Source organism: Lonchura striata, chromosome 5, assembly GCF_050655825.1.
Source record: "Lonchura striata isolate lonStrDom1 chromosome 5, ASM5065582v1, whole genome shotgun sequence".
Classification (NCBI taxonomy): domain Eukaryota; kingdom Metazoa; phylum Chordata; class Aves; order Passeriformes; family Estrildidae; genus Lonchura; species Lonchura striata.
In genome coordinates, this window is record NC_140707.1 from 22,370,357 (window position 1) to 22,390,919 (window position 20,563).

General features: G+C 43.9%; 1 protein-coding gene across 1 annotated transcript; it reads right to left on the bottom strand.

Annotated features, from left to right (window-relative positions):
- Positions 1-3,716: 3,716 nt before the first annotated feature.
- On the bottom strand, positions 3,717-14,119 carry WEE1 (WEE1 G2 checkpoint kinase). Its single transcript, XM_021529513.4, has 11 exons — positions 13,344-14,119; positions 11,245-11,450; positions 10,684-10,750; positions 10,428-10,600; positions 9,412-9,533; positions 8,673-8,819; positions 8,186-8,281; positions 8,019-8,104; positions 7,750-7,920; positions 7,513-7,658; positions 3,717-5,134 (listed from the first exon to the last, which is right to left on the bottom strand). The coding sequence occupies exons 1-11, from the start codon at positions 13,902-13,904 to the stop codon at positions 4,984-4,986; spliced, it is 1,926 nt and encodes a 641-aa protein (XP_021385188.1). The 5' UTR covers positions 13,905-14,119; the 3' UTR covers positions 3,717-4,983.
- Positions 14,120-20,563: the final 6,444 nt, after the last annotated feature.

Consider the following 20,563-nt stretch of genomic DNA (forward strand, 5'->3'; position numbering starts at 1 on the left):
TGCACACATTACATGCCAAACCACAGATACAGACACGTTGTGAGGGTGCCTTTTCCAAGCCTACACAACCAAAGGGGTGACTGGGGATGGACCAATGAAAACAATCTTACCTGAGCTACTGCTGGCAAGAATGCTCAGTCACTGCTGCAGAACAGGACAATGCCTTCTAACAATCAGGGTTGAGTGTCAGATCAGCACACAAACAGTTCAAAGACAAAAATTCGGTGCACAGTTAACAATTTTGTCCACCAGGTGTTGCTGGAGACTACAAAACACATTCAGGCAAAGTCCAGCTGGCCAGCTTCGGGGAGGGTATCAAACACATGGTGCTCCCCAGCCCCAGATCAGCAAGGACAGGGTGCCTAAGTATACTTCTACTCATGAAACTTTTCAGTGTCATGAAGTAATGCAAGCTGTGACATTGAAATCCTACTTTGGAATATACAAGCAGTGCCTAACTCCATTGCTAGGTGGAGGTAAAACATGTCTGTGGCTTCCAAAATAAGCCAACTTGACAGTAAGATTTCAGGTTCTACCTTTGAGTAATTCAGATCCATTCCAGCTAATAGGGCAAGAGGATACTAGGAAACTGAAAAATGAACCCAACAAAAACTATTAAAAAACCATAGACAACTGCTGTGTGGGGATAGCTTACCAAAAACAAAACAAAAAAAACATACAAAAATGACCTCCAATTGTATTTTGACAGTAATGGCATAAACAGAATTTCATGTAGTATTTGAACACCAGACGTGAGTCAATATTTTTTAAGTATACCATTTATGATTCAATTCAATGATTTAGCCTGCAAACCCATCAGTATTTATACAGACAATGGAAAGGTTTGAACTGCAAGATGAATTATCCAAACAGTGAATCAGTCCTTGATACTTGAAATTAACTTTTCTGTGTTAAATGGTGTTGTGTTTTTGCAGGAAACTGAGTCTGTAGGAGCTGTAGTCCATCACACCACCCACTTTTCAGTCAGACTGAGCAAGACCAAGCAGGTAGAGTTGTCCCGTAATGCATCATTAGAAGATGGAGAAGACAGAGGAGCAGACAAATGTCTGGAGGAGGTAGGGGTATGAAATACCTGCTTTCAAGTATTTTTACATTCATTTTGAGTTCTTCATGAAGTCATGGAGTCTGATCAAAAAAGTTAAGCTTGGGAAATTTAAGCTAGATGAAATCAGGATAAATATGGTTAAACATTAAATGCAGCTATTTTGAAGAACACTTTTGCTACCCAACTCTAATGCTTGCTTCTTAAATTCAGCTAAAGCTTCCCTCTTCAAGTGCTGAAGCTCATCCTGTTACATCATGCTTGATTGAATTTCAACTAATATCCAGCCCTACATTTTTACAAGAGATAAGAAGCTTCTTCTTCTACCTGCAAAGACAACTTGCTCAACTACAGACAGATATGTTTGGCCCAAGTCTTCTTTTTGCAATAATTTGTAAGCTACCAAAATTACTGTAAAATTGTTCCTATTTAAAAAAACAAACCCTTTCAATGTCAGTAAAAATAGATACCACTTCTTACTCAGTAAACATCTGAATCATGAATCACTGGATGCTGGGAATATTCATGGGAAGCATTAACACACACTTCCCAAATTCTCTGCTCCTTCCCACTAGCCATTGTTGCAGCCAGGATTCACTGCCTCATCACCTGCATCAGAAAGGCTCATCAAAATTCAATATAAGATATCACAATCTTACTGCTCCCATAAGCTACTTCAGAACCCTGAAATGCCTTTTGTAATACTGTCCTTGGCACACAGGAAAAGGTAAAACATCTAAAGTCACTTCAGTCCTATGGTTTAAGCAGGGCACCCCTTCAATGGCACACAAAACCTGTGTGACCAGCACTAGAACAGACCCACAGGATTTTTTTGGTGGAAAACACCCTTAAAATCATGGAATCATCTGTTAACCCAGCACTGCCACGTCCCTAAGTGCCACATTCACGCACCTTTTAAATAACCCCAGGGATGTGACACCACCCACTACTTCCCTGGGCAGCCTGTTCCAACGCTTGACAACTGTTTCAGTGAAGCAATGGTTCCTAACATCCCATCTAAACCTCCCCTGGCACAATTTGAGGCTGTTTCCTCTTGTCCCCTCTCGGTGTTGCTTGGGAAAAGAAGCCAACTCCCACCTGGCTCTCTCTCTTCAGGCAGTTGTAGAGTGATGAGGTCTCCCCTGAGCCTCCTTCTCTCCAGGCTAAACACCCCCAGCTCCCTCAGCCACTCCTTACAGGACTTGTGCTCCAGCCCCTCCACCAGCTCCCATTTCCCTTCTCTGGACTTGCTCCAGCTCCTCAATGTCCCTTCTCAACTGAGGGGCCCAGAACTGGACACAGCACTGGTGGTGTGACCTCACCAGTGCCCAGCCCAGGGGACAATCCCTGCCCTGCTCCTGCCAGTCTCACTATTGCTGATCCAGGCCAGGATGCCTTCGCCCACCGTGGCCACTTGGCTCATCTTCAGCCTGTGTTGCAGCATCCCCAATCCTTTTGCACTGGGCAGTTTTCCAGCCACTCCTCCCCCACCTGAGCACTGCCCGGGGTTGTTGTGGCCCTGGGGAAGGATTTGGCACCGGGCATTGTTGAACCTCCTGCAGCTGTCCTCAGCCCATTGATCCAGCCTACCCAGCTCCCTCTGCAGAGCCCTCCTGCCCTCCATCAGATCAGCACTCCTGCACAACTGGTGTCATCTGCAAACTGAGGGAGCCTTCGGTCCTCTGGCCCAGATCACCGCTAAAGATATTAAACAGGACTGGACCCCTCACTGAGCCCTGAGGAACAGCACTGGTGACTGCTCTCCAGCAGGATAAAGCTCCATCCACCACCTCCCTGGGCCCAGCAACCCAGACAATTCTTCACCCAGCCACAAGCACAGCTTGTTTGCACAGCAATGCCTCCGCTGTTGTTGCAGGCCTCTGAAAATGGGTGATGAGGAGCACAGAACTGTAATAGGTAAAACTGATTTTTTTTACACTGTAGAGATAAGTTCACTGATTACCCAGCAACTGGTATTTCTGTTTAGAAGTATGCTTAAAAGTCTCAATGTAGATCTATTTTAAATTCTCTCACAAACAAGACAGGGCTATCTTATAAAGTAAAAACCTTTAAACCAATACTCTAAATTTCAGTCATATGACTAAAACTGAGAACTCTTACTTAGTTACTTTCTGCTAATTGCAAAGATGAATTTTATGAGTCCATAGAATTCAGGCACAGCTTCTCTGGGTCACCTGTGGCTCTAACACAAGGTAAAAACTTCCACAATAGACTGATCTACTAAGCCTTTATTTACTTTGTCTCTCTTCTTTACATATGCCTCCCACAGAACATGCCATTACTGTGTTCCTGAAATATTCCAACTCCTCCCACTGTTTTCTTCCCATCTTCTAAAAGCAGCAGCTCTCTTCCTATTCTCAGCAGTTCCTGCATTTTTCCCCTTACCTCAGACACAGATATTTCTTCACATAGTTTCTATTCCTCCACCATCAGTCATGGGTTCCACTTCTTCCAGAGGTTTCATCTTTCCCAATGTAATACCATTCCTGCTATGGACACTAACACATGGAGTAAGGAGCCTTCTCTCCTATCAGTACGTGTCTTATCTCACTCAGTCCCACTCTCATGAGAGGGAATCACAAGCATTAGGCATGAGTGGGAAGCAGATCTCATCAGGACTTGCCATAGTATATTCCCAACTCAGTATTTTATTTCTGTAACTACAAAGTTAAATAAGTATTACACAACATTAAACAAACAGAACTTTTAACTTTAATATTCAAATTCAACACTAGTAAGAACAAATAGAGCACAAAAGGGAAACATTGTTTTAAGTAAAATGAACAAAGAGACAAGCCAGGAATCAGAACAGTTCTTCTGTCAGCCTTGGTTCAATATCGGCAACGGTTCCATGGCCACATTCTGTTCCACATATTGGAACTTCAACTGAATAGTTAAGCTGTGTCTGATGCCATCCCAGACTGCAGTTTCAGTATAATACACTATAAGCATGATCAAACTTATGTACATAAACAATGAAAAACAATCTGAACACACTAAACAACTATTTACAAGTATTCCAACATAAAAAACCAAACTTATAACAGCCTCAAGAATGGGCAACTGAAGAAAATATGAACATTCAGAGAACCTTATTAGAAAGTAGAACAAAACATCAACAGCAAAGACATTAACAATTGCCCTACACTAATAAAGAGTCCAAATATTAAATTGGTGCATTTTTTTCACAATGCACTAGCTTTGAGAGAAAAATGCTGCCTTCACTAAAATGCAGCTTACATTTGTTTCACTTAATTGCTTTAACAAAAAGCCTATTAACACAATAATGATTGTTTTAATGCTACAGTTTACAGCAAGGACATCGAACTAAAAATAGCAGCAGTTCCACATGGCACTTTTCCACAGGTTCCTAAGCTGTGGTTTATGCAATGCCTACAAAGTGCTCCCAGTTGAATACACAAAATTCACAACAAAAGTCTACCTGACATCAGGTACATTGACTGTAGGCGGCCTTAAAAGCCTGTCTTTTAAAATTTATTCCCCCTCTGCTCCAAAAACAACATTAACTATCAAAGTAAGGCCCCTTCCCTCCTTCTTAAAATATTAGGGATATTGCTTCTTATTACCATGCTGTAACACTACAAAGCAGCACACCACTATAGTGGTTAACCCTGGAACAACAGAACATCTAACAGTGTAACCAAAAGGTTTATGGAATAACATCCTGGATCCTTTACAGACAGGAGAGTAACCGAGTCCAACAACCCAAATGGTTAATAGAGCCACATAGTACAAGTAAAAACCAGAAACAATAACTGTAAAACTGGTGATACTGACTACAGGAGAAGAAACCAGGAACTGAAGGCTTCCTTCAGTTCCTTAGGCTGCGGCTGGGCAGAGAAGCCGCGGCAGTCTCTGCAGCTGCCTGGCCTCCGCGGTCAGTAGATGGTGAGGCTCAGGGAGCGGTTCATTTTCTTCCCAATGAGCCGCGACGGGCGGTTCTGCGTCGTGGACCTCGTGGTCATTCTGTCCGTGAACAGCGCGCGCTCCTCGGCCGCAGCCTTCGCCATCTGCGCCTTCTTCAGCTCTCTGCAACACAGGGACACGGTCACAGCCAGCAGCACCCACAGGGATACTGCTTATCACAGAAAGAGGTAGCACACCAGCTGAGGCAGGGCACACTTCAAGACTTTAGGTTAGTTTTAGGTCATACTGAGAGCATTATGATTTGCATCCACCTGTTTCCAACCAGAGCGCAGAGGTGGGATGCTCATTACTTGTCTAGATGTTCTTTCTTTTGAAAAGAAAGGGAAGGAAATTAAAAATTCACACAACTCAATTCTGAAATCCAGCCTGTTACAAGCAGCTCAGCACTTCAATTACCAAGACACAGAGTTCATTACGGAGGCTTGCCCAAAGGAAGCAAATTCAGCCACACCTGATCTTCTGTGGGAGACTCAGACACATGAACACATGTATGGGTAACTGGCAACAGACAGCCCAGGAAGCATCCTTTCCCTTTTGCATACCCACATCAAAAGCTGATCACCACCTCCATGTTTTCTGCCTAACAAAAATGGGAGCCTGCAAGGCAGAATCACTGAGGCCATTGCCCTGTGTAACATTCTGCCAACTATTCTGTTGCAGAGAGTTACCAATATCCAGGCTGAGGACAAAGTTAAATCAAACTCAGGATAAAATTATAAAATAATGCAACTAAAGAGCACAGCTATCTTTATAAAGGTTTTCCCCATATACTGCTTTTCTCCTTCAAATACTGACGTATGGCTAAACCTCAGCACTTCCCCATACTCTTTTCCTCCCACAATTTCTAACTATCCATTAAAGAACTTTCTCTAATGTAAGAGCTGGAATTTGTAATCTCACTTCACATCTGGCTGCAAAGCAAAATCAAATTCTACAAGCTTGCTGCACATTGGTGTATTCAGTTTTAAGCTACATGTTTTAGTTTAATAAGCAATTCCCATTCTTGTAAGCCAGAGTATTATTCATTAACACCCGTGCCCCATCTAATCACCCCCATATTATCACTGTGCCAATTCACTGAAAGAGAATACAACCCATTTTCAGTCCTCTTCCTTGTGAGCATCAGTCACAGATACACACTCATGTGCTTGCCCAACCACCATACCACACATTACCAGCAGATTTAGTTTTAAAATATCCTTCCACTCTTCCCTAGAAGTCTTGAGTTCTTGCCTAGAAATCTTGAATTCTTCCTTCCTCTGAAGAGGACAACACAGTAGAAAAGCTGATTTGCCTTAAAAAGAGTCTTTTCACTAAAGATGACTTACACAGAAAAGTGGTATTTTAAATTATTCAGTTGCAGAAATTTAAGAAAAAACAAACGCAACATAAAAAAACCCTGTCTCTCCCAAACTACTGAAGTATTTTATGGAGCTCTATGCCACATGGCATTAAAAATTACTGTGGCAAAGTGTTGTTTTAAAATCATTCTTGGCTTTACAAGGACGTATCCTTGTTGCCAGGCGAGAAGGAATCTTCACAAAACATTAATTTTGCCATTTTTCTCTTTCAAGTGATGCAAAAATATGTTGTCTTCACACAAGCAAGAAACTTACCTCAGCAAATCTGCCCTTTAGCTACCTGCACAATTCATAATATTATAAAGATAACCAGCTAATCTAGTACATCTGGCTGTGGTCAGACTAGCAATGGGGCAAGATAAGCAGGTAACAATGGAGTGAACCTGAACGTGAAATTAACATCTTCATTCAAGACATACCACTCAAAAAGAAATCAGTGATCTATATTCCCTCACAAAAGGCCCACTGTTATGAATAACACATGCAAAGACAATTGTAGTGAAAGAGTCAGATGGCTGCTTACTAATTTACTAACTCTTTCCCTGAAACGTAAGCAGAAATCAGACTTTCCTAAAGGGAATCTCTTTTTCTAAGCTTTAATTCAAAGTGAGTGTTTGAGCAAGGGGTAGGACAAGATGACCTCTGGATACAAATGATTCTTTGGTGATGCAGTAACACTGCTGTGTACAGGTCAAATTAGACCAATAACATTCCTGATGTGCCATTCCATTTAGGTTCAAAACAAGTAATGTAAGTTATTTTCCAACATTTCAATGTACAAATGACCTAGGAAAACACAGACCCAAATCATACAGATGTAAGCTAGGCTACACCTGCACTGTCCTGAAGCATTTGTTTAAAACCATAATGCTTTGTATGCCTTGAATACTAATAGTGCTGTTGAGATTCCCTTACAGAGTGTTCAAGCAGTTCTTTCTGTGGAGAAAGTTCCTTTTAAAAGTTCAATGACCCACTTTGTACTCCCAGGTATGCACATGCATACAGATTTGTGGATCTCACCCATAAATAAGGGCACTCCTATTTTATCACCACTTCACTCTCAGCTAAGAACCTGTTAGAAATTAAGTCCTGCTGAAGGACCCCAAGGAACCTACTTACTTTTGCAAGAGCGAGTTCTTGAATTTTTCAGCATTCAGCTCTATCCGGAGCTGCTCCGCACTCTTTTTTGCGGCAGAGAGAAGCACTGAGTGCTTCACTAGTGCCACAGCTGAAGGCCTTTTCTCAGGATCAGGATTAATCATAACCTTGGGGAAAAAGAAAACAAGGCATCCTTGTTAAGGCCGGCAAGACAATAAATTACGCTTATCAGCAAGTCACTGGTACAGGAGTTCTTACTTTTAGTAAGTCTAGTAATTCTTGAGAAAGCACTTGTGGCAGTCTGGGCAGCTTTCCTTGCCGAATTTCATGCCACTGGTCCCCATTAGTTGGAAGTGGTTCAGCGCCAGCAGCACAGACAACAGTCAGAGCGAGAGCAAAAATATCCGCTTTTGGCAAGTGAGTGTAGTTCTTGAAAAGAAAAAAGGAAAAGTAAATTCACCATTTTTTTCCTAAAGGAAACAGCATGCAGGCCTAACATCACTGTTTGCCACAAACAGAACAGTTACCTCTTGTAGGACTTCATTTGCAAGGAAACGGCTGTCACCTTCTTCCACCTGAGGACTAGAGACTCTAGTAACATGGCCCAGGTCACCTGCAAGGAGAAAAGAAAGTTACTTTTCAGAAGACAACGAGATGATGCAATTCTTTTGCACATAAGTGTGCTGTTTCTCACCTATTTTAAATATGACTCTATCAGATGACCAGTCATCATCATCACCTTCCTCTAGAGTTATATTTGGGACTGATGTTCTAGATATGAAAATGTTACCTGAAAAAGAGCAGAATTGTTAAAAGAAACATCTCTATACCATTTCTACTTGACCTAGTTTCACTACAGTTTGCTTTAGCCATGCAGAAGTTTTATTTGTATATAAACCCTGTTCAAAGGGTGAGAAGCTATAACTGATTCACTGTGGCCCCTCTGCTGGGAAGGCAGCCAAGTATTATGCAAGTACAGTCAATTACACAAAAAGGACCCAAGATAAACTCAACAGTTTAGGTCTGCTGGCCAATTTTATAACTGACATCTTTGTGCTCCTATTCAGAGCTTCAGGGAAGAATTTGCAGTTAGTAAGGTGTGGCTAACTGTTCATTTTTCTACAGCAGATTAAATGAACTGAGCAAATTGTCAATAGAGAGTAAAGTAGTTACAAACTTACTAGGTTTGATATCCATGTGCACCAGGGACATTGAATGAATGTACTTTAAACCTCGAGCCACTTGAAGCAGCAAGTCCTTCAGTTCTGGTTCAGTAAAGTAACGCATATTCCTGTAATTTTCACTTATGGCATCTGCTAAACTGCCACCTGAAACACCATTAAAAAAAAAACAAGTTATTTTTTTACATCAAACAGCTGACAAAGTAACGACAACTTGCTCCCAAAATTAAGTGAATATATCACAAAGAACTTGCTGGCCACATACATTAAGCATAAAGTATAGTGCTATATGCTCTTTTTAGTCATATAACAATATAATAATGTTCTTTTCTCCTGCAGTTGTCCCACTAACAGGATATCAACACAAGGGAAAGGGCTTTCTCTCGCTCTCTTAAAAATCTCCGTCAGGGCATTAACAATAGCAAAATGCTTCAGAAATCAAGTTTAATCTCCTTTTTAATGGAAACTCCAGCAATTTTCTCTATTCCAGCTTGTACTACTGTACAGAAGAAAAAACAGTTCTACTGCTCACAAACACCTTGCAGTACTTCCAGTATGCTTGAACATGCATGACTTGGTCTGCAACTTTGTACAGTTTTTGCTTCATCTATCGGATATGGCCTTTTCCAGAAAGGAGTATCAGTCACTTGACAGAACGACAGCATGAGCTACGAGTAGGGTAATCAGTTCCTAACTAGTGTTAAGAGCTTGTAGATACCTGTACACCTTCTTTACTTACCATTGCAATATTCATTCTGTATAAGCATGTGATCATCTTCTGCCCATGCAGAGTAGTACCTTACTACATGAGAATGCTGTCCCAGAACTGCATGTGCATAGACCTCTCTTAAAGCATTCTGCCTGTTAGTCACAAAAAACAACAGCACACATAAGTATTGTGAGGTGAAATTAGTACCATTTCTTATTACAGTAAGTATTTCTAATTAAAATCTTCCTATTCAATTCTGTGGTACCCTAAGCTGGATTTGTACTTATGTCCAACCAGCTAAAATAATTTACACTGTATTAAAAAACTTTATGTATGGAACATCAAAAACACAGTTTGGTGTGGGAGCCACATTTCTATTGCATACTTGCCAACCGGAAGCAATAGCAAACTCTGAGATGCATGACTGAAGTTCTAGGGAAATGCTCATAACCCAAGGGTTTGATTCAACTCAACATCCCCTAGATTGTAAGTCTGGTATGCAATTTTGTGCAACTCAGACTTGTGGGGTTTATATTATAACTATTTGAACACACTACTGTGTGTTCAAATACTTAAAATATAAACTATTTGAACAACTATTCCCCACACTGTTGAAGTGCGGGGAAAGGTTCTGAATCACAAGCTCATTCACAAATGCCAAAAAATACCCCCGAACTGACTTAACTCATCTGCATGTCACTCAAGCTGACAAGGATGAGGACTCAGTTGGGAATAGGGCTTTCCTTCCATCTCTCCAAGAATCACCTTTGCAAGGAAGGGTTGTTCCCACTTTGAGAACAATCTGTTTCCACACAGAACAAACACCGAGCAGAAGAGAGGCCAATCAGCCTTTCTCCCCAGTACTGCACAGTGTCTGGGGAAGAAAAAAATCAATTGGCTTCAAAATTGTATCTATTTTACATTTAATTCACATTTGTTTTATACTTTCCTCTTCAATGTCTTCTCTAGACACCAACACAAAGAGCCATGTGAAGAAGAAACACCAAGAGAAAACTTTTTAAGTTTTAAGAACAGGAAGTACTCACTCGTCCACTGAGCCAGCCAGGGGCTTCTTGGATCGTTTTATTGCATAGATGCAGCCATCCAGCCTCTTCACACACTTGAACACAGAGCCAAATTCACCAGACCCAATCTTCTCCAGTTCATGGAACTCAGTTTCATACCGGGACTTCATGTTGCTTTCTGTTATTGTTATCCTCTGCAAAGATTACCAAGGAAAATATTTAGATATGCAGATATGCAAAGTGCTGAAATTAGTATCAAGGTTTAAAGATTAAGTACCTTAGCAGGTCTCATGGTTTCCTCTTCTTGCTCTCCATCGCTTGGTTCCATGTCCTCTCCACAAGAGCTGAAATTCACACCAGACATAACATATTTCAAGTAAACTTTAAACTGAAGCCCAGAAGCTGTTGAATTTTTCTGAGATCTAGTTCTCCTATTCTATCTAATTTTAGTTAGCTAATTGAACACTAGACATCTGTAAACACAAACCCATAAAATTGCCATGCTAATATATTTGTCATTTCTTTCTCCATGTTTCACACTTGTATTTAACACTTTTTTTTTTTTTTTCCTTCTGAAGAAAAGACTCTATGGCCCATTCCATGAGGGGAAAAAAGACCAGCACACAGCCCAGTCTATCCTCTCTGTGCAGTAATCAAAAGATCTAGTGCTAAATGATTATATCATGCCTCTTGAAGCACATACTTTAAGAGCTGTATTATACATTACTAACAACCTGCAAGCAAAAATACTTTCTTAGAAGCAATTTGTAACAAAATTTTTGCAGCCAAAAGTAGTTCTAAAATACAAGTTTAACAAAGGAAGGTACAAGTCACTCACTCATTCCAGTGTATTCTCTTCCTCCTACGACATTTGCCTTCAGAGTTGTGAAGGAACATGGAATCGGGAGTGAAGGGATTGATGTTCACATGAGGTGTTTGTCTAAAATCTTCCTGCTTCTCTGCTTTCCCAACATTCATAAACAGCGAGCCCCCTCGAAGTTTGACTGAGCTGGAGCCTAAGCCTTGTGCTTTAGAAAGCAAGCTCTGTATTAAAAAAAAAAAAAGAAACAAAACCAAAACATTTAAAGTCACTTACAGCCGTGATACTACCTTAGACATCAAACAGTCAGGTTGTGCCTGAAGCCATCATTACAGTATTATCTAATTAAAGTCAGCATCTGTTGTTTAAATACCTGCATTTCCATAAAAAAGAATTTCTAAGAAACTACTATGCTTTGTACACTACACAGAAACAGTTCAAGCAAACAAATATTAAAATTATTTTTCAAAGATAAAAGATGATGATGAGAGTAATCTTTTTCTGTCTTTAATAATTTCATCACCTAAACTTCCTGGACAAATATTTGTCCATTAAATGAGCACAGATAAAATTCAAGGACAATCCTGTACTGTACCACCATGATTTGCCCATGCATGATCTGGAAGCTAGATCAGACATGGAACGATCTTTGGTTTCTACAAATTTAGGTGACAATCTTCAAAGAAATCGCAAATACAACATTTAATATTTCCTGAGCCTACAAAAAACGGTCCAAGAATTAGCAGCATGGCTGCACTGTCATTTAAATATCCAAAATTGATCTTCTGGGTGGTGATTTGCATCTTCCAGGCACATAACAAAACCTCTCCCAGTTACACTGAAAAGTCTGCACCTGAGTCTCCTTCATCCTGGTGAGGATGGCAACGACTGGATCACAACCAGAAGGAGCACCTTATCCTAAGAACAAAATAAAGATCTGACAGGACTGAAGCCTAAACCACCACAGGGAAGAACACTCAGTATATGGGAATCTCGTCTGAAACAACTGAGCCTTCCAAAGATCATCTATGTAGAATTCGGCCCCCTAAATTAAGAATCCCACTGAACTCTTGTGTTAAGAACTTGCTTTTAGTATCACAAAACTTTGTCAGCTCTGAAGCGTCTGCCCCTGACAAGGTGTAAACTCATGACCAATTTTACCTTTTACAAACTTGTACCACTGATTTTTACCAGTGAAACCTCACTGGAGATGGAAGCTGTAGAAAACCAATTAAGAAGGAAGCCTTCCTCGCACCTTAAATCAGTTGTTTTCCATCTATAGTCTATACACCCCGGGAGATTATCCCCGGGGATTATCCCAGGATTACTTCTAAAGGGCTATACAAAAAGTAATGAAGAAAGGAAGTCAATTATGACTAGATTTAAATTCACTATACGCGATTTTACACAGCATCGAGTTCAAAAGCTGAAATGCCTTCCAAAAGTCTGTTATTGACAGAGTTAAGAGCCACCCATCTGTCCATCTAAACTTTGGACTCCATCAGCATCGACTGCTCAAAGAGCGTTTCGCGTTTGATGCAGGAGCGCGGCCGCTGAAGCAGCGCTGGCACACGGCAGGATCACAGCAGAGCCCGCCAGGCTGGAGAAGCCTCTGAGATCATCGGGCACAGCTCACGACCCAGCACCGCCGTGTTTGCCAGCACACGGCACCGAGTGCCAGCTCCAGCCTCTCCTTAAACACCTCCAGGGACGGTGACTCCACCACCTCCCAGGTGATTCCATCATCCATTCCGATGACAAATCACCTTTCCTGTGAAGAAATTCCTTCTAGGAAATGCCAGCTCACCGCAGGATCACACCCCAAGCCGAGCTTTAACTTTCTGGCTACACCCCTACCAACGCCCACTCCACACTCCACCACTTACTCTAGGAGTTTCAATACTCTACGCTCACACTTTTCAAACACGCTTTCCACAAAACACTGCCCAACTCGGAAAACTTTTTAGTTTCTATATGACTACCACCTAAGCAAGCGGCTCGCCCCGTGTCCCGTCGGGAGGCGGCGCCGCCGGACCCCGCCCCGGCCGGAGCCCCGGCGCGGTCCCGAGCGGCGCCGCCGTTACCGAACGGCCCGACCCGACCCCGCCCGGGCTCACCTTGGGCGTGTGCGGCGTGTCGAACAGCCGCAGCTTGCGCAGGGTCTTGTGCGGCGGCGTGCCCGGGTAGTCGGGCAGCGGCGAGCCGGGCTCCTCGCCCCGCGCCCCCCGGTACCCGCCGGCCGCCGAGTGCGGCGGGGAGCGCTCGCAGCAGCGCCGGCCCTTGTGCGGGGCCAGCGGAGAGGGCGAGTCGAGCAGGAAATAGGCTCCGGGCGACTTGACCGGCGAGGAGCCGAAGCCTTCCTCTTCCCACGAGTCCCCCTCGTCCGGCAGCGGCGCCGCCGCCGGCTCCATCTCCTCCTCCTCCTCCAGCAGGGGCGGGTCGCTCCGCGCCGGGGTGCGCGCGGCCGAGAGCGGCGAGTCCGCCTCCTGGAACGCCGAGTCCTCGCCGGTGCTGTTGGCGCTGCCGCTGCCGCAGCCTTCCTCCTCCTCCTCTTCCTCCTCCTCCTCGCAGTCGCTGTGGCCGCTCAGGAACAGCAGCTTCTGCCGGATCGGGGCCGCCGCCCGCCGGGCCGAGACGCGCCGCGGCGGCGCCGCCCGCTGCAGGCTGAGGAAGCTCATGGCGGCCGCTCCGCCCGCGCCGCTCCCGCTGCGCTGCCCGCGCTCCGCCCGCGTGCGGTGCCGGTTCGGCTCGCGCTGCCCAGGAACGGTCCCGCCGCGCGCCGTTCGGACTCCGCGGCTTTCCCGCGACCGTTGGTCACGTGCGGCGCACGCCGGCCAATCGCGCCCGCCCACCAGGTTTGAAAACACGGCGCGCGGAGGCGGGGCCGCGCGCGGCCGCGTCACGAGCCGCTTTGGCGCGAGCGGGGGGGCGGGGCCGGGGCGGGGCCCCGCCCCGAGGCGGCCGCGCGGACGTGTCCGCCCGTGAGGTGCGCGCCCGGCGCCATTTTAGCCCCGGGGCGGCCCCGCCCGGGCAGCGGGAACCGCCTGGAGACGGCGTTCGGGGAGCGCCGGGATCACCGCGGGGACAGCGCCCTGCCCCGCCCGGGCAGCTCCGGGGGCAGCGCCCGGCGAGCCTGGGGACGCCGCGCCGCCCTGCGGGACTGCCGCTCCCGCTCCCCTGCAACGTGCTCTTGCTCCCGTAGAGTTGCTGGAACTGGAAAAATGTCCATAATGATAATACAGTATTTAATATATGATAACAACAATAATAATAACAGCACCTTGTGCGCCAGTTAAAGACCGTGTTTCCTTTTCTAAGCGCGGCCAGACGGTCCCTGCATTCCCAATAACGGGACGCACGTGGTTTAAAGGGCTGCGGCCGGCGCGCTGCCCGTGCCCGTGCCGTTCTCTCCCGTAGGACGCTGCAGACGGACTCAGTCCCAGCACAGCCAAGCCCATGCACGGTGGGTGCTGCGCATCAGGCGTGTCTCCCTACAGGTGCCACCACTTTGCCTCGTGGTTTCGTCTTCTGTCTGATTACCCCCAACAGATCAACCCGTCCCTCTCTTCTGAACCAAATCACCTTAAAACGAGCCCCTTGGGTAGCAGAGCCCATGAAAAAACAGTTTTTTTTCCAGGCACGGGAGCCCCGAGAGCCCAAACACCGAGCTGGGTCCGCCCGTTGAGCCCCAGGCACGCAGAGCGCTCCCGGGACCGCAGGAGCGCCAGGACGCGTTCGCCTCTCGCAGCTGAGCGCGCCGGGACGCTCGGCACAGCCCCTCCGGCCTCCGCAGAGCTCACCCTCCTCGCCCGGCAGGCAATCCTCATGTGCTGCCCCTGGCACATTCCTAGACACATTCCTCGGACTCACAGGGATGTCAGTGTCCCCTGTTGCACTTCTGGCAGCTCCAAATTCTTTAACCTCTTCTGCCTGAAAATACCATTTCTCTGCAGAGAGCTGTCTTGGTTTTAGGACAAGCAGTGATGAGCCACAGGAACACAAGTTTTGAGATTTGCATTTTGGAGAAAACTGAAAACAAGTTTCAGAAAACTGAAAGTAGCCAACATAACCTATGAAAATGGGACAGAGATAGGGCTACATCAAGTCCAGTATAAACACACTTGGTGTGCAATAATTTAGAACCGCACTAACATCCCATTAAAATTAGTAATTTTTTAAAATGAGAGGCTCTGTATACAAAGTACTAACTGAAGCATTAGAATTTTAGATCAGATTATGTAAGAGGTTATTTAAAAATACAATCTCCACCACCTCTTTCTCCATTCAGAGCTCACAGAGGAAGATGCAAAGCAATTCTTATAAAGTGACTCAAAACTGCCCAGCCACTATCTGTGGCTTTCTTCAGTCATAAATGAAGTTTCCTTTTCTTTAAAAAAGTTCAAAGACTAAGCTTTCAGTAAATCCCTCCCCCTGTAATGTCAAAGCTTGCAGTTTCCCTCCCAAACTCAATGTAATATAACTCATGATTTCTGGAGTCTACAGACACAGGTATTTGGTGACAGCAAGTGACAAACTGAAGTTCAGAAGCTCTGTTGTAATTGAGTTAAACCAATTAAATACTAATCACTGGACCAGATTAGTGGGACAAAATCAAATGGTACAACTCAAGAATTGTACAGAGAAAAAAGTATTTCTGAAGGGAAAACAGGAGAGGAAAGGAAAAAAGGAACAGAGAAATAAGGAAACAACAGTAACACAATGCTTTTGAAACAAAGTTTATTTGCAATCTGAAAGCAATTAAGAAAGGGAAGTCGTGAATAAATACGTAGGTAACAAAATGCACAGCTGCTACGTAAGAGTTCACAGGCTCTGTGTAATTGCTGCTCTGAACTTGCACCCGTTGTTCTTTTGCTGTAGTCTGACAGGCCTATGAACAGTTGTGTGGAAGAGATGACTTTTGCCCAGACTGAGAGTGGAACTCTGCTCCCCTGTCCCCTGTGACACCTGTAATAATCATGAGGAGCCCCAGGAGCAGCCTGGCTAGAGAGCCCCACAGAGCCAATTCCGTCCCAGAGAGCAATGGACATCACCACAGGAGGAAGAAGCTGAGCGAGGAGCTGTGCAGGCCTCCACTGTGCCACACTCTCCAAGCCAAAACATCCCAAATTCTCTGAAACTGATTAAATTGCACTTTTGAACTGCTACAGATCTTGCAGACTCAAGCCCTGATTCTTCCAATAGACATAACAGCACACAAACTGATGTCTAGGCAGTGCCTGACTGATATTCCTACAAATTTGAGTGGTTTAACGGTTTTCAGGATATATATTTGCAACATTGGTTCTTTTCCTTCTTATAATACTTGTTTTTAAGCTGCACTGAGGATTTTGCTACTAGAAGTATTTATCTGTCTGTGAGCAGTACAGACTCACAGGCAAACAGCTGCTTTTAACTAGGAGCTTTCAAGCCCAAGGAAACCATTGTTTCCAACTTTTGTGGGTAGCAGGGGAAGTCAAATAAAAATGGGGAAGAAAGAGAACAATGGCCAATTTGTCTGGCTGTCAGAACTGCCAGAAAAGTGGCATTGCCATCTTGTCAGGATTCCTGCACTTGCAAGCTCATCTGGAATCCTCCAAAAGCACTTCCATCAAATTGGAAGAGTTCTGCCAAAATCTGGCTGAAACCCATTCTACATCAGCCAGCATAATTCCCCTTATCAGGGGAGGTGTAAATGGAGTGAAAGAGCAGAAGAGGAAGCAGGTAAAGCTGCTTTTATGAAAAACAGAAACACTACAGGCACCTGTGCCAAGGCCGTTGGTGGAGAACTGAGAGCAGAGAGAGATCTTTGCTGTTTTCCCAGCTTTTATCTTGGTTTTCAGCAGGTACCCAGGGACCAGTGTGCTTATCACCAGTGCCAGCAATAGCATTCCAGTGCTCACACAAGACTTGACATATACAAGGACAATAGGTCCCAGTGGGAGTGTGCCAGCTGGGAGATGTTGTGTCTGGGCCACTAACAGCCTAAAGGTGAGCAGTTTATTTTATCTGGGGTTGTGCTGCTTACAGCTGCTGTTAGCTGGCAACCTCTTTCTCTTCAACTACAAGGTCCAGAGTTAAATGAGTTTCCCATCAGAAATGGACTTTGTATATACGACATGGCAATAGCTGATGCTGCCAGTCCTTGTTCTCTTTTTATTTTATAGTCTGCAGGCAGAGAGAACATTTCTCAGGGAATTATTCATCTAGGAACTCTAAATATTAACAGCAAGAGAAAAAGGTAGAGAATAGAAAGGGGAATTTGACAGCATCAGAGTTTCCACAAAGTAAAGAACAGCTTCTGGATCCAAAATCTAGGAATTTCAGGGAAGATCCAAAGGTACTTAGAAGTTAAAATGTACAAAGTACATTTAAAAAGTACAGGTTGTGCCAAGCAGTCACATACAATTCAATAATTGTCTATGACAATGAGAGCACACACTCATGATAGTTCTTAGTGACTCCCTTTTTTGCTTTTAAGTCTGCCTCTTAACACTTGAAATCTGCTTAGCAAGAAATGGCAAAACAATCTGTTCCTGAGAGTTGTCTTCAGGTAAGAAATTTCCTCCAAAATATCTGAAGAGTGGAAGAAACAGAATGATTGCTATGACTGAAACAGGTACAATTAGAATGTCCCATTCCTCTGTTGAGCCCAAGTTAAAATTATCAAAACAAATATTTTCTACCAGCAATTAAAAACCTCAGTGGATAATGCAGAGAAACAAAGTAGTCACTACACTACTAATTTACCTCTATCACTAACCTGTTTCCTTTTTCTCCTTCAGGGAACATGCAAAACCATAAGAGAGGTACTGTACCTTTTTTTTTTTAATCTACTGCTCTTCTTCTAATAAGCTCTTATGGGCATCATTCAAGGCAAGACATTTTACAAGCATTTTTTAGGTGTGCAGATAAAAAGATTTTTAAAAAACCTGTCTCTTACTGTTTTGAATATATCTGTTTTAAAACAAAAAGCATCTAATCTCATCTGTTCTATAAACCATTCTTGCACTTTCTAAGTTTTTAGTCATTACAACCTATATTCAAATCTGAATTAGCCCTACACCAGGGAATAAACCCCACTGGAGGTGTAGCTTTGGACCATTGTTGTACCTCCAGGAGCTTTTTACATCCATGTGGGTAGTTTCTGTTGTGCCAGCAGGCCTGCCAGGTGTTGGAAAGTCAGCCTCTTTGCCTTGTCTTGCCTCATTAAGATGCCTGTTCAGAAACTTCTCAGCAAATCCTGCAGAACCAAGCAGTAACGTGATGGAGAGCCTAAAAGTCTCTTGAAAAATAAGTAAAAAGCAGCAGCCAATCAACCTAAAGGCTGATAATGGATTTAAACAAAAGAAAGGGTAAAACACAAGGGGTTTTGTCAACCACTTAAGACACTTTTTACTTAAAGGAAGAGTTCCACACAGTAACTTTTGCCCTGAAAGTGTAAATGGTTTGTCATTCCTTTGAGCAAAATGCTGCAAATAATTAAACAGAACACTTAATACTCTAAAGAAAGTCTCTTATTGTTTCAGAACCTGAGATGGATTGGATTTAAGGGGTTCATATTTCCAGCAGAGATAAACACACAAACTGTGTAGGACCAAGTGCTCACTTGTTGATATAGGCTTCTAAGTTTATTGGGATAATTGATAGAAGCTTGTATGTTTATTGGGATATTTAAAGTTTGCTTTGAATATAACCCTCAGTTAGAAAGTCTGGTATCACCCTGTTCCTGATAAGGTGTCAACAATGTAGTGCTAATGGTGATGGCCTAATGAGATTGTTGTTTTCCTCTGGCCAAGTGAACTCCACCAGCAGAATGAAAAATAGAATCAAAGGAATACCAAACTGATGGGACATTTTACAATACAGATAACACAACAAGGAAAAATGCTTGCTTCTCTGCCTCAGTGTGAGTGCAGTTTAGTACCTCCAACAAAAACACTGAAAACGGCTCTTGGTGTTGTCATAGGTGTCTATGCTTTAGAAGGTTTTTATCCATAGAACACAGGATACTTTTGGGAAAATGGTGTTCAAATATATACCTAGCAAATAAAACAGTAGGAGTACTTTCTTATAAACAAGGGGCTGGAGTTTGATTGTATGCATCTGTAAAGACAAGGCAATTTCCATTTCTTCAAGACAAAAATGATGCATGCTGAATAAATAGATTTTTTAAAGCTTTGAACAACTCTAAGTTAATAGCTGAACAGGACATAAGTTATCTGTCATTTCCAGTCTCTCAAACCTTACTGCTTAAAAAAATCAGTTTGCATGCCATCCAGATATTAATGAAATTTCACCTGTGCCGTTCGAAAATTACATAGAAAATTTGTTTTGATTCAATGACAAACTCAAGAGTGAACAGAACAAATTTGTTATGGGGCAATTCTGCATCGTGGTCAGCTTAAGGTGTAGAGTGTGACAAATCTCAACAGCTGTAGAGCTGGAGTTGCCAGATTGAGGAAAACATTTTCGATCAGATCCTTACTCCACACCATCCTTCCCCGGCTCCCTGAGCACAGCAAGGCACAGGGGTTTCCCTCCTGCAGCACAGTCCTCGCAGAACCCCGCAGTATTTGAGGGGTGAGGAGGGTCAGGAAGCAGAGCAAAGCTCAGGGGGAGCCTGCCCAGCCCAGCCGCTGTTTTTCGGCTCCCAGAGCCCGTCCTGCCCCTGTGCTGAGCAGACACCACGTGCCTGTCTCACACCCAGGTCTGCGGTATCGGTCAGCTGAGCTGGGCTTAATCACAGCGGCAAGGATGAAGGCTGTTTACAGCAGGATTTACTCTTATGAAAACCATTAGCCTTTTAGGGCAAAAGCCGTCCTGTTGTTATGCAGAGTGTGTCTGGCACAATAGGTCACCAGCCTGGAGCACGGAAAAGTATCACCTCCTTTACTATCAGAAGAGGCACTAAACTACAGTAAAGCAAAGGCCACCATAGGGGTAAAACTGGAGACATACTTAAAAGGGAAAAGTTGACTGCAAGGTCTGGAAAGACTCTAGGCTTATTTCTTCATGGGGGGAATTGGTATAGACCCAGAATTGAAATACAAGAGAAAAACCGTGACTGGAAATGTGGGAGTCACTCTGTAAGAGGCAGCGAGATACACTGAGCTGATTTACTTTACAGGGCTCATATTTTACAGGCTGCTTCTTTCTAGCGTGCCAAAGCATTCCCTTTGAGACAATTTTCGAAAGAGGGGTAGAATCTGTGTGTAAAGTATAGAGATTTCCACTGATAATCACCCAGTCCTGTCATATTCTTTGCTTCCTCCTCCTGAAATCCTTTTTGTCAATTTTCCTATCTAACCTGATCCTGTCCTGTCTAAACTCTACTACA